This window comes from Ursus arctos, unplaced genomic scaffold, assembly GCF_023065955.2.
Source record: "Ursus arctos isolate Adak ecotype North America unplaced genomic scaffold, UrsArc2.0 scaffold_23, whole genome shotgun sequence".
In the NCBI taxonomy this organism is placed as follows: domain Eukaryota; kingdom Metazoa; phylum Chordata; class Mammalia; order Carnivora; family Ursidae; genus Ursus; species Ursus arctos.
The window spans coordinates 33,968,892-33,984,073 of record NW_026622908.1 but is presented as its reverse complement, the minus strand read 5'-3'; the positions used below and the strand labels follow the sequence as shown (position 1 = coordinate 33,984,073).

General features: G+C 36.4%; 1 protein-coding gene across 1 annotated transcript; it reads right to left on the bottom strand.

The window, feature by feature from the left end:
* Window positions 1-3,279: 3,279 nt before the first annotated feature.
* Window positions 3,280-4,236, bottom strand: LOC113246450 (olfactory receptor 4P4-like). Its single transcript, XM_026487059.4, has one exon. It carries the CDS (start codon window positions 4,234-4,236, stop codon window positions 3,280-3,282), a length of 957 nt encoding a protein of 318 aa, XP_026342844.3.
* Window positions 4,237-15,182: the final 10,946 nt, after the last annotated feature.

The window sequence follows — 15,182 nt, the reverse complement described above, 5'->3', positions numbered from 1 at the left end:
ACTGTCTTCCCAAACGCTGCACTATTTTGCTTTTGCACCAGCAATAAAGAAGAGCTCCTTTCCCCACATCCTCACCAGCATTTGTTGGTGGTGGTGCCCCATATTTTGGCCTTCTTAATATGTATATTGTGGTAAAACCACCTTTGATAAGTCATTTGCTTATCCAAAATGTGTACAATAATTAATTCAAGAGGCTCATGGACTTGAAGCCAATTGGCCCAAACCTCACAATTAAAATATGACAGGTTCAGAATCTATGTATGTTTGACCTGACGTAAACATACTGAGTTCCATCCATCATTGTGAACTCTAAGATCAAAAAAGTGTGCTTCGGTCAACTCATGCTGAATTTAAATACGACACTGTTCTTCCATAAAATTAGATTTTATTCCAAGGGCAATGGGCCATTACCCACTGTTTCTGAGGTATGAAAATGGAATCAGAATTATCTGTTAGAATGCCGTATCCTTCATTCTTCAGGCCTAAGAACTCACATTTTACAAGTAAACTCTAAGTTCGGAGAAAAATGTGACTGCCAGATTTCTGGGTGGGAAGGAGTGACATAGAAGACATGTGCTCCCACATGATAAGGTAGCAAAGATGCAAAACAGAGAATCATCTCTGAAGAGACTGGACAGCTACTAAGGGAAGAAGAAGGAAAGGGATTAAAAATGGCGGGTAAACTCAGCCGAGGTCAGCAGCAACAACTACATTTACCGTGAGAATTGCCATTTTGGGTACAGGATGGAACTGAGGATCCAAGTTTTACACACACTGACAGCTACTGCGGGAACATAAAGGAATCCGCAGAGCTTTGGTCAGAGATCTAGGGAATCTCGAGGACACATCCGTTTTTCCCTTGATTCATTTGTGAAGCCACATACCAAAACCAGGAGAGAAACAGACTTTTTAAAACAATACTTTTAAAAAACAATATCATCTTCTTCCTTTACCAGACTGTTTGAGAGGTTTATCACATCGTATTATTGGTAGTTTGTTCCTCTTTAGTAAGAATAGTATTGCACAGTACGGCTCTACCACATCTTGTATACTTATTCCCTAGCTGATGGACCTTTGAATTGTGTCCATATAAGGGCCAGAGTGAATGATGCTACTGTGAACATTCATGGACCAGCCTTCGTGTGGACACAGATTATCATTTCTCTTGGGTGGATACTTAAGAGTGGAATTGCTGAGTTATATGTTACAGGTATGTTAGCATTTTAAGAAACTGCCAATGTGTTTTCAAAAGTGGTGATGCTGTGTTACATTCCCACCGGCAATGTATGAGAGTTCCCATTTCCCCACAATGTCACCAAAAATTGGCATTGTCAGTCTTTTTAATTTAGCATAGAGTTGTTCAACATATTCTTATGACTCATACTTTCCGTAGGTGTATAGAAAAAGTATTCTATTCATTGTTGATACAATGCTTATCACCTTTGTTTGTTTGTTTGTCTTATTGAGTTGGCTAGAAACTTTGCCCAACTGTACGCTAATTAATTTAAGTGTTCTGAGCACTGTTAAGGTGCTAGGTTAAGCAATGAGGTTTGGTATGTTGGGAGTATTTCATGAATTTTTTACTTAAGACATTTTCAACTTATGATGGCTTTATTGGGTCATAACTCCCTTGTAAGTTAAAGAAGACCTGTGGTTGAAATCTTACAAAAGGGAGCCCCCTCAAATTCGCTTCTTTCCTCTGAAATATGCATCTAAGTTTACTGCATATATTTTCTTACCTTAATAACTTAGTTCTTCCAAATGCTGACTAATATCCATTCTCCAGACGTGAATAGTTAACTTATTTATTCACCTACTGTAGAGGATCTTGGTTGCTTCCAAGGCTTGGTAATTATGAATAAAGCTGCCATAAATATCCATGTGCAACCAAAATGCATTAGTGCTTTCATTTACTTTGTGGTGAAATCACATCTTATTTCTCTTTTGTTAGTTTTTTTTCTCTCTCTTTCTCTCTCCCTCTTTCCCTCTCTGTCATTGCAGTAGGAAAACACTTTGGTTGTGGAACCAATTACCAACCATGTGTTTATTAATATTAGGCAGGAAGGGGTGAGCAACACATATATTTTAATATCTGGTTCTTTAACTTTATGGGAAATGATACTAAACTCTGTCCAATAGGTGGAATGCCAGGACGTGTGTTTCAGATTTATGAATTGTAGATTCTCACTCTGTCTTCACTATTTATTATGATTGATTTCCATGGAACATCTAGAGAGTTAACCCACAGGAACCAGTTCAAAACAGATTCTACTTGGGGCACCAGGGTGTCTCAGTCAGTTAAGCAACTGCCTTCAGCTCAGGCTGTGATGCCAGGGTTCTGGGATCAAGTCCTGCATCAGGCTCCCTGCTCAGTGGGGGGTCTGCTTCTCCCTCTCCATCTGCCCCCTGCCACCACTCCAGGCTCCTGCTCTGGCTTATTCATACACACACACACACTCTCTCTCTCTCTCTCTCTCTCTATAAATCAATAAAATCTTTAACAAAATAAGAAATAAATAAAAGAGAATCTACTCTAAATATTTATTTGTTTGCACACTGATTTCTTTTTTTTTTTTTAAAGATTTTATTTATTTATTCGACAGAGATAGAGACAGCCAGCAAGAGAGGGAACACAAGCAGGGGGAGTGGGAGAGGAAGAAGCAGGCTCATAGCGGAGGAGCCTGATGTGGGGCTCGATCCGATAACGCCGGGATCACGCCCTGAGCCGAAGGCAGACACTTAACCGCTGTGCCACCCAGGCGCCCCTGCACAACTGATTTCTGTACGAACTACAGGGTATATATATCAAGATATATATCAATGCTCAGAAATTTAATTCTTTTAGTTTTATATATAGCTTCTTTTTTTCTTTTTCTTTCTTTTTTTTTTTAGATTTTAGAATACAATTTCTGTACTACTGAAGGATATCTGTCATTCTGTGGTCAGGACTCTAAGTCCAATATTTTAATAAAGGTGTCATTAAAATATTTTCCTTTATAATTCACAAAATAATGTACATTGCTTTATTGTTGTTGTTGTTCTTCTGGCTCAATTGTTTCTCATGAAGTTTCCCCTACTTATACCATATTAATACCCCATAAAATTAACTTAGTTTCCAATTAATTTGGTTTCCTAGAATCAGTACTTGCTCAATGTTAATTTACACCTTAGGCCTATTGCTTCCATTCACTCCTCTCAGGACAATGATGGTCCACAAACCCCATGAGATAGTCCCTGCCTTTTTCATTCACATCTCCCCCTTTTCTTTCTCAGAGTTGCTTATCCCATAAATTTCTTCAAATTAATTGTGTGCTTCTTTGAAAATAATGATGGGCACCAAACCTTTCTCATGGCTTTTTTCATCTCTGAATTTCTCAAAGTATAGATTAGGGGATTGAACATAGGAGCAATGATGGTATAAAATAGAGCAAATATTTTGTCCTCAGGAAAAGTAGTAGGTGGTCTAAGGTAGATAAAAATTGCAGGCCCAAAAAATAAGACAACCACAGTGATATGAGACCAACAGGTGGAGAGGGCTTTGCGTCTTCCCTCAGCTGACAGATTTCTCAAAGTGAACAATATTATCCCATAAGAAACAAATAAGACAATAAAAACTCCTAAAGCAAACATACCTGAAAAGGCAATCAGAAGGACACCAATGATGTAGGTATCAGTACAGGCCACTTTTAGCAAAGGAAATATATCACAAAAGTAGTGATCGATTTCATTAGGACCACAGAAAGGCAAACTGATTGCAGCAGAAAATAGAGGAAAGGCATGGATGGCTGCACCAGCCCAAGCAGCTAGGACTAAGAGATTGCATCTAGTCCTGTTCATGATAATCACATAGTGGAGAGGTTTGCAGATGGCAGCATAGCGATCAAAAGCCATGGCGGTAAGAATGAAGATCTCAACTCCTCCAAAGAAGTGCATTGTAAAGAGCTGTAACATGCAATTTTCATACGAGATGATTTTTCTTTCCACCAGCAGGTCAGCAATTAACTTGGGTGTAACCACAGAGGTGTAGCAGATGTCCATGGAGGATAAGTGGCTGAGGAAGTAGTACATGGGTTGGTGATAAAGAGGACTGAGTCGGATGGAGACAAGGATCAGAAGGTTTCCTGCCAACAGGGCAACATAACAGTATAAGAAAAGGAGAAAACAAAATACTTGTATGCTCTGGTTATATGAAAGTCCTAAAAGTATGAATTCTGAGATATTTCTCTGGCTTTCCATATAATTGGCCTTCGTGTATGTTTCCATAGGACTTATGTTTCTGAAAGAGAGAAAAGATAACTCTAGGTGAAAATTAAATTTAGGAACACAATAACAAACTTTATTAAAATGTATTTTGACAGAGTTAGAGTAATTATTCTTGGATTATTGAATGAAGCTATTTTTTCTTTTAATGCTTCCTTTTATAAATCAATCATGAAATAATTTTATGATGTCAATAATGAGAATAATTACATATTTAATCAATATGACTGGTAATTATTTAAAATATTTAAATATTATTTGGAAAATATATTTTATTACTCTTAATTATATATTTAGATAAAAGACTACTAAGTATATTATTTAGTCTAAAATAAGGGAAGTCTTTTTTCCATATTTCCCAATTCTTATAACTTACACATAAAGTCAACTTTCCTTCTTTTCAAATTATCTGAGAAAATTCCCTTAATGAATGAATCCTGAAATGCACATTGTTTGAACTACTGAAGTATAATTTGTGTAGAACATACTGTATTTTTCTACATTGCCAAACATTGTCAATGAGTCATGTCAAACCAGTAGAATTTCTCTTACATTAAAAATCAAAGAGTGGTTAAAAATAATACATCACAAGAAAGAATATCAATTAATGACTAGAATCTTGAAAAATATTCAGGAAACCCATTCTTCTGTCATATATATTTTTCATGAGTTAAATAAAATTTAAAAAATAAATGCTGCCATTTAAATTTGTGATAACACTTGATAAAGGAAAGATAAGATTGTTCAATTGCCCAAGTATATTGGAATTATGCACTTGGCATGACTTTGGCTGAAAATTTCATATTTTAGATACAATCTAAAGATCAAATGCCAATAAAAGGAGATAATACCAAAGTAACTTGAAAACAAACTTTGTGGGCAGGTAGAACTCAATGATATTTGTTGCAATAATGAATAAATGAAAGATTCAGGAGTTTGCATCTTGTATCTAATGGATATCTTAAGATACCATTTAATCAGTGCGCAATGGGTGTAGAATAAGAGAAAGCACTTCCAAGAGCTATTATACCAACTAATGAGGAAGTATCTGATTCTAGTGGGTTTGCAAAGCTAGCACCTTCTACCTTAGTCTGAATCTCAAGCGACAGACATTTCTGGGCCCCCAGATGTCTATCAAAACAATACAAAAGTTTTTTTGCACTATTGTTTAGCAACCATCATCTGTAGAGACTCACAAATTTAATATCTATGTTAATGAGAGTCTTCAAGAAGATTTTACATGGCAAATAGATGACAGCTGAGGCATGTTAGAAGGGTCCATACCAGAAGACACCAATTCAATTTTTAATTCCTATTCAAAATTCTAACCTCATAACATTAAAATTTTCAATATGTTTAATGATGTCACAGAGTGCTCAGCAGTTAACAGTTACTAAGGAGTCCTGAAAAGCCTTCAGAGGGTGAAGATCATGGACCTCTCTTCTACTTACTGCAACTGATACCAATCTTTGTTTATGAGACAGAAACAGTGTTAAGTTTTCAGATATACCTAATTGCTAAAACAAATTGATTTACAGGCAACTTTTCTCTAAGTAGAATGTGAACAATAGAAATGTAGAAATCACTGGACCAATACAAATCTCTGATTCTAAACAGAAGATGCATATCAAGAAATCTAAGTAATTTCTCAGGATTGAAAAGCAATACACTGTAAATATTAAAAGACAGAAATCCTGTTTCTTCCTCAATCTGGAACTATCTTTCATGGGAGAGAAGTAAGAGGGAGGTCATGAAGGACAATCTGGAAAAACCCTCTTGATCCTCTCGTGAGCAGAAAAGAAAATGCAAGATGATGGATTAACAGAAACCCCGTCTGTCTTTCTGAGTGTTTATGTACTTGAAGCGCTATGGAATATTTACTATAAAAAAAGCATTCTAAAATTTGTTGATTCTAAAACATTTAAAATAATTTCCTTTCAGTTTTACAAAAATGCAAATTCCTCATCAGGATTCCTGCTTGTTTTCTAGATCGTTGGAATTTCATCTCCAGTAGCTCAAAACCCCAGCCTGTATTCGGAGGAAACTTTCCCTATGATCAGTTCTACTGGCAAAGGAAAAGTAGCTGAAGAGATTTACTCTCATCAAACAATACAGCGATACCGAGGACCCTCCCATGGAAAAACTGAAGCCACAGTTGGTAAAGAAAGAACTTCAGGCAACCACTGGAGAAGTGGTTGAAATAGTCGCAGCACAGAAATGGGGAGAAACCCTGAGGCATCTCAAATCACCTGACCAGTGTGATCCTTGAGCAAATGGCTTCATCTCTTTAGGCCTCCTCTTTCTCCTTTCGCAACTAAGATATCATGAAATAAATTCAGAATTTAGTCTTTCCTCTCTGGATGATTAGTTTAGGGCCACAGATTGTCATGCACGCACACACACGATCAATTGAAAAATGAAGGGAATAAAAAAGAACATTCATAGCATGGATTTAATAAAATGATCATGGGAAATTCCATCATCAACCGTTGCTGAAACTCAATGTCATTATCAATTGGTTATCTTAGCTTGTTTCTTAATACTTATTACTGGACCAATTTTTTTTTCCTCTACAAAAGGTACTCAAACAATTACCTTATTCTACGGTATTATTGAATACAAATTATGTGTACATTTTGGATGATGCTGTTCACAAAGGAATTGAAGGTCTTATATGTAAATAAAAGTTTCTACCACAATTCCAAACTTTTAGTGTAACAAACTCTTACTGTAACAGAATATAAAACTCTAGTGTAACAGAACGTAGGATGCTATACACTTACCTTAGTTGGCTCAGGTGAAGCTAGTCTATTTTAGGATGGCAGGTGTTTTGAAAGATGGGAAAGTCTTTATTATTGTACATTTTCATGTACACACTGGTCTGTTTCTTAAAACTATGCAGTAAGGCCTGTGAGCATGATTTGTGGTCACAATGAAATTCACTACCTACATAAATATGCTTTGTCTAACTCTACTATTTTTCTCTCCCAAAATGGGAATTTTGCTTATAACTAATGTGCCATTAAGTCTAAATATGCTGTAACATTTATGCAGTAATCAAATTGTCCTATGCTGCAAAAGAAATTATATCATTTCAAATGAAATCACACAGAATAAATATAAAGAACACACACTTAGCCCAGCACATGTGTGGTGGGATGCTTCCCAAAGCAAGGCGACAAGGGTAATTCACTAACCATAAGATCTGAGTGGCTGTCTGCTTAGTTTTGGGGCTGCATCAGGAAGGATTCCCTCCTCAGATACTCACTCTGCCAGTTTGTCTCTAGTACCAAACCTGGAATCAGATGCAGAAAATTACAGTCCCGGAATTCAAACACATCCAGATGAATTCTCTGCAAGTATTTTGACAGTTTCAACGTGTCTTAAACTTTCTACAGTTTACAACACAAGTGCCCTTGCAATATTCACTAAGACTCAGTGATGTAAGAAGTGGGTCTTCATCTGTCAGGAAAGCAGCCTGGACATTTTGAAAGCTGATTTAGCTTCTTAATAAAAACTCAGAAGAAAAAAGCAAAATGGGTTTTTATATTCGTGCAGAAGCTAACACAAGTATTTAGGTCCTAGGAAACATCCATTTATTTTATGCCTAAGCCTAAAGACAATTTGGTTCAGAGGAACAGAAGGTAAATTTAAGTGGCAATGCGAGAATTAATAGGTCTTTGAAATCTTTATGTAATTATATTCCCAAAGGTATTTCTAGACAGGTTTTGGCCCAAGTGTTGCAAAGCCACGATCCACAGTAATGTGCTTGGTGCTCTTGGGTATAAACTTTCCACATTAGCCTACCTGGAAAAAAAAATTGGCCCTTTTTCCCTGAAGCCCCCAAAAAGCTATAGTGCGACTGCCTTGTGCTCCTCCAGCTTCTGAAAAAATAGGAGGGAAATTGTAGCCTATAATAGTATCAAGTTAGCTTCCAGGAAAATCTGAGATGAAGTACGACAAAGGGAACCAAAGACAGCACTTACAGTCCTTTTTTTTTTTTTTTCTTTTTTTGGAAGTTATCAAGATCTTTGGCATGCAGTGTAGGTAGATAAAATCAATAACTTGTGATATTATAATTGGTATGAAATTACCATTGATGGATGAGCTGTTGGAAAATAGGTGACAAAGAACAGATAAGAGTAAACACGCCTTCTCCTTAAATTGGCAGGGAGGAAAAGGAAAAAAGATATGGAAAAATCAGAGGAAGGAAGCGAAGTACAGCCAAGCCTTTAACGTGTTTCCATCTGGTTCTGTCTCTGCTCACTGACTAGTCACAGGTGATTTAGACTCAGTCTCATCTGCAGGCACTGAAGCCGGGCAGTCTCTCTCTACCATATGCCAATCCATGCATGTAAAGTTTTCTCATGCAAGAAGTGTCAGGAAATCAAATTTTATAATATTTAATCTCTTTCAGATCAATCTACTTAGCCACAGAATAACAAAACTTTACTGAGAGATTGATGTGTGGATTACGTCCATTCTACTATTCAATGCTCATAATAATGCATTTTGACACAAATGTTATTACTTTTAGAATGTAGATAAAAACACAGAAGGTTCTAGAGTTTAAATAACTGGCTTAAATACCCAGTAAGCAATTGAAGCAAGAAAATGCTTTATTCTAGTGTAGTGCTTCCTTCAGAACCTTAAATGCTTACTAACCCTGAGGAATTGAAGGATTCTAGACCTTCACCTTAAAGGCCATTATAACCCAAGGATTTAGAGCTTGTCTACATGACCATTATGCCCAGTGTTGAGCAAGCTGTGCCCAAGAGCTGGCCTGTACCAATCTACAGCAGGAGACAGCAGGTCATGTCTCTCCTTTCTCCCTGTGCACACACTTGGACAACGCTTAGAAAAGGATACAAGGTGCATTCACATCCTCAACTGTTCAATTCATCCCTCTTCATATACTAGATCTGCTGCATAGTTTAAATTTTGGTGAAGTGCAACTCATCATTTTTTAATGTACAGGTGTTTTTTCAGATTTATTTATTTGTTTTAGAGTGGGGAGGGGGAGGTAAAAGAGAGACAGAATGAGCATGGAGGAGGGGCAGAAGGAGATGGAGAGAAAGTGTCAAGCAGACTGCCCTTAGTGCTGAGCCCTGCAAAGGGCTTGATCTCATGACCCAGAGATCACCATGTGAGCCAAGACAAGGAGTCCGATGCTTACCCAACTTGCCACCCAGGTGCCCCTATTTGAATACTTTCTCTTTCACACATATTTAGAAAATTTTTCTTGCCATCCAAGGTCATGAAGATCTTCTCCATATTTTACTTCAAATGTTTTTTGTTTGCTTGTTTTGCTTTTGTTTTGTTTTGTTTTACTTTTACATTTCACGTATGGTTCTAAGATCCATTTTAAATAAATCTGCACTGGTGTGATGCATAGATAAAAGGTTTTTGCCTTTTCTTTTTGTTTGTTTTGTGTGGTAGATATGCATGCACAGTATTTCCACTATCATTTGTCACAAAGACTATTTTTTCACCACTGAATTGTCTGGAGACTTTTGCTGAGATTAGTTGACCGTGTATGTGCAGGTCTACTACTGGGCTCTCGAGGCTGCTTTGTTGATCTTCTGGGATAGCTTTATGAAAATACCACATCATTTTGAACACAGCAATTTAGTAACTTCGCTGGAAATCAGATTGTGTAAGTTCTCCAACTTTGTTCTTTTGTAAATTGTTGGACTTAATTTAGAGTCCTTGTATTTCCATTTAAGTTTTAAATCAGTTTTAACAAAATTTTAAATATGTGACTAACTTTGTTTGAGAAAGCTTGAGTCTGGAGATTCCTTTGGGGAGAATTCACCTCTAAATAGTGTTGAGTCTTCTATGAACACAGTATTTTTTCTTTTTATTCATGTATTTATATTCTTTTAACAAATATCTTGCTTTCAGAGTACATGTATGTCTTATATCTTGCTACAGTCATTCTTAATTAGTTTATAATTTTAAGATATTGTGATATTACAAAGGGGATTTTTAAAATCTAACTTTTATTTTTTAGTTACTAGCACAAACTATGCAATTGATTTTATATATTAATCTTATATCTTGCAGTGATGCTAAACTCATATTAAAAAGTAAAAATAAAAATTGTTTATATTCACAGTGAGATGATTGTCTATATAGAAAGTTCTAAGGAATGTTCAGATAAGCTAATGTAATTGAAAAGTCTCAAAGAATTGCTGGACTAATATATTGAGTTGAGAACATTTGCTTCTGTTCCTTTTAAAAGAGTTCGTATGGAATACCTATTATTGTTTTATTTAAAGTTTGGTAGAATCCACCATTGAAGCTACCTAGACAGGAGATAGGGTGACAAAAAAATATATTAAATTTCTTCAAGGTGTACAGACTATTGAAAAATATCTATTATCTTTTATTTTCGATTATTTATTTATTTGAGAGAGAGAAAAAAGAGGGAGTGTGGGGGAGTGGTAGAGGGAAAGTTAGAGAGAGAGAATGCCAAGCAGGTCCACACTCAAGACCATGAGATCATAAACTGAGCTGAAATCAAGAGTCAGATGCTTAATCAACCTTACCACCTAGATGCCCTGAATAGCTATTATTTTTATGTGCTTGGATAATTTATAAAAAAGGATTTGCCCATTTTATCTAATCTGTTGAATATATTGGCCTTATTATGATCATTATATTCCCTTATTATCCTTCTAAAATCTGTAGAATGTGTAGTGATATTACCTCTATCCTTAAAAATAAGTGTTCAGTAATCAATGGTCTATAAGTATCCTAGAAATCAATGTCTAGGAATATAAAAGCAAATTAAATCCAAATATGAAATAGCTAGCAGCCTTAAATAAAGAATTAAAAAAAAATTGTGGGGGATGAAAACTTTCCCTTCTCCCTTCTAGGTTCCTTGGCTGATCTAATAATTAAATTGACATAGAACAGATTTACAGTAGAAAAAAGAAACTTAATTTTGTACATACTGGAATTCCAAAGATAGGAGACTCCCTGACTGTCAGGCAATCAAGATTTATGCCATCAGGAATTGAGGAGAAGAGGGTTGAAGGCTAGAGCTTCAAAGGAGAGGACAATTTACAAGAAGACAGAAGAGCAAATGTTTGGTAAACAGATGTTAGTCCTGCCAGTCAGATAAGCCTTTCTGATGTAAAAAGTTCTCTCTTGTTAGCTCTCTTCCTGATACAGGCCCTCTATCTAAATTCTTGTAAGCACTCAAAGGAGAGGTAAAACAACTCTTCCTGAGTCTGTTAGACCTTGCTTTCCTTCAGCTCAAAATAGTCTACATGCTAAAGGGGCATATTCTGGGGTCACATATTTTGCTCCGCCTCAAAAGCAAAGGTTGGTCCTCTGAAACCTTAATAAAACTAAGAAAAACTTATCAAGATCAATAAAGAGAAAAGAAAGAGAAAAAACACAAATTACCAATATGAGGACTGGAACTTATATATTGCTAGTAAAAATGTAAAATTGTACAAAAACATTGCAATACAGTTTGTAAGTATCTACTCAAGCTACAATAAGCTATGTTCCATCAATTCTACATTCAGATATTTGTTTTAAATTCCAAGAAATTGCATGACTTGCCCAAGTGTCATCAGTTAAATGTAGAACTAGCAAAATTAGATATAGAATCATACCTGGTCTTAGAGAAAACAATATGTCACATGACTATATGGCTTAGTCTTAGATATGCCAAATCTTATTTGTAATAAATTTCGAAGAGCAGATGACCAATTAAACTCAAGTAGAAAAGAGCCTTTGGACTTAAAGTGAAGTTACAGAGCTATTTCAGGGTCAGATCCAAAAAATCCCCTAAGGCCAGATTTCTTATAACATATGCCCACTTGGATGAGGCACTGGGGGCAGGAATGTTAGCAAACTGGATCGATCTAAAGCTTTGTTACTGTATTAAGACTTTCTCAAGAGCCCCTTCTTTGTTTGTAATTAGTTGTTTGTCAAACTACTTCTTATTGTTCATGCAAATATGCCTTTTTACAGGCTCTCCATTCAATTCATCCAAATAATCAAACCAGAATTGAGGTCAGCTCTGAATCTAACTTGAGAGGTTTCACACAGCATTTTTAGGCCTATTGAAAGTAGGCTTCTGGCATCTTAGACTCTGCAGAATGCTTGATCTATCCAGTTTGCTAAGATTCCTTAAACATATTGATATGTCTAAGTAAAATATGGTGTACTGCCCATCCTTATGTTTTAGGTATAATTTTGGTACAGAGAGATCATTATACATTTGTTATTTCATAAATCTAATATAGAATTTACAATTCAGGAGAGCCCAGAACTAAATGATACCAGTGGAAGCAAAACATTAAATTAAGTTTAAAATTTGGGGGTATAAAATGGTAACAGTGCTTGGCAATCCAATCCAAAGACATTGCACACATGTAGAAGGATAGATGCTGGCTGATCTCGAGGATGGTTAGTGAACGGGACCAGGCCACTCTGCAGGGTAAACAATGGCTTCCAAGATTCTTTCTTCTAAGGAAAACATGACGTCAGGGCACACCTCTGCTCCTCAGAAACGAGTGCTATTCAAGCCCAGACTTGGCTTCAGGACAAAATCGAGAAAATCATCTTCATTTCCTTATCAATAGGTGGCCCCAGCTGAAGAGGGAACCAAACACCTGTGCTTCTATTTAAAGTTATGAAGGTTGCTGGAGGGGAGGTGAGTGGGGTGATGGGGTAACTGGGTGATGGGCATTTAGGAGGGCGCTTGATGTGATGAGCACTGGGTGTTATAAGCAACTGATAAACTATTCAATACTACATCTGAAACTAATAATGTAGTATAAGTTGGCTAATTGAGTTTAAAAAAAAAAAAAAGGAGAACAGAATGGTGACAACTGCCCATGAACAGTCAGGCAGCCCAGTTTTTGCAAACTTGAAACTCAGAGAGCCTGGATACCACTTACTAGTCCTACTGCTTAACATCTGTGGATCAGGTACTTAAATTCTCTAAAATCCGAATAAAATAACGAAATATAAGCACTTTAGGATACTTACTACTGTTAAACCCAGAAATTCAACTAATTTAAAAGATCCAACTGGCTTTTTTGAATGATTCATGAATCAGACAGCATCCTACCTAGGAAATAGAAAAGGGGTACAGAGAACTGCAGAAAAATAAAAGTCTTTAAACACAGAGAAACAGCATGGAAAAGGAAATTATTAACAAATAATGCACTGTTTTAGGCAAAGTTGCCCTCCTAAGGGGACGGACGGGGTCTATCAGTAAATTTCATACTGCTAACCAGGAAATTCCATATTGACTGGTTCAAGTTGTATCCCTGAAGGGGTTGAAAAGGCAGTTAGGTTAGGTAGTAAGCCTTGCTTTGCTGACTTGGGGTCTTAACCTAAATGACTCCACTTTGGGCCTGTGATTTTCTTTTTAACACTATTTACCAAGATTAGACCATCCTGTGGAATATGTTCAAACCACACAGCTAGCCTGTCATAACTGGGTCTTACTGACTCAGGAGCTTACATTTCTTCACCATAATGCAATGGCATGACATATCCCTTCAGGACCACCTGAGTGTGAGAACGAGAACATACTCTAATCACTGTAGCTGTAATATTGAACTGGACTGAAAGGTTGGGAATCTAGGAAAGACCTCTAACTTCCTCTGATTTAGCTGATAGTCAATTTTCCTTATGAGGGACCCAATTCAGATTATACTTTGTTTCACAGTAAAAGTATCTGAACATGAAGTAAAATAAGACCATTTTGTGTACTTTCAGATGAAGCAACTAGTCTAAGAGATATTTAATAAAATCTAAATGCTTTGAGAAATTTGATTATTTAGGTACAGGTGAAAGAATGAACTATTTGAAACTAAGATTGTGTGTGTGTGTGTGTGTGTGTGTGTGTGTGTGTGTGCAGATTATTCACAAAAGCCATGACATGGGACAATCCAAGTGGATGAGTGAATAAGAGATCTATCTATCTATCAATTATCTATCTATCTATCTATCTATCTATCTATCTATCTATCATCTACCTATCTATCTATCATCTATCTATAATTTAACCATGAGAAAGAAGGAAATACTATTACTTATGATGGCAGGAATAGAACTTGAGGGCATTATGCTAAGCAAAATAAGCCAAAGAAAGGCAAATAGTGCATTGTATAACTTGTATGTGCTATCTTAAAAAAAAAAAATCCATCTCATAGAATCAGAAAGTAGAAAAGTAGTTGCCATAGGCTGGGGAATTGGAGGAACCAAGAGAGTTTGGTGGAAGGTTATAAACATTCTGCTATGAGTAAGGTCTGAGAATCAAATGTGTAATGTGATGACTATAATTGATAAAAGTGCTATATAATTGAAATTTGCTAAGAGAGTAGAACTTAAATTCTTTTAGAAAGATAAGTATGTGAGGCGATGGATGCACTGATTAACAAGATGGGGCAACCCTTTCACAATAAGAAAAAACAAGAAAAAAAGATTGCTTTGAAGTATCAAGGACATGTGATAATGTAATCCTGAGCGTCTCTCTGGTGTTGAAGAGAATACTTAAAGAGTGTAGAAGTGGGGCGCCTGGGTGGCTCAGCCATTAAGTGTCAGCTTTCGGCCCAGGTCATGATCCCAGGGTGCTGGGATCGAGCCCCGCATCGGGCTCCCTGCTCAGCGGGAAGCCTGCTTCTCCCTCTCACACTCCCCTTGTTTGTGTTCCCTCTCTCGCTGTCTCTCTCTGTCAAATAAATAAATAAAATCTTTAAAAAATAATAAATAAATAAATAAATAAATAAATAAATAAATAAAATAAAATAAAATAAAATAAAGAATCTGTAAGTGTCACAACCAGGCTTCTCAATGGATGCCTAGACACAGATAAAGTTTTGAAGAAAGGGTGAGGGACCTGGAGAGGGTGCTTAGGCAGGAAGTCACATGGAACTATGTCACCC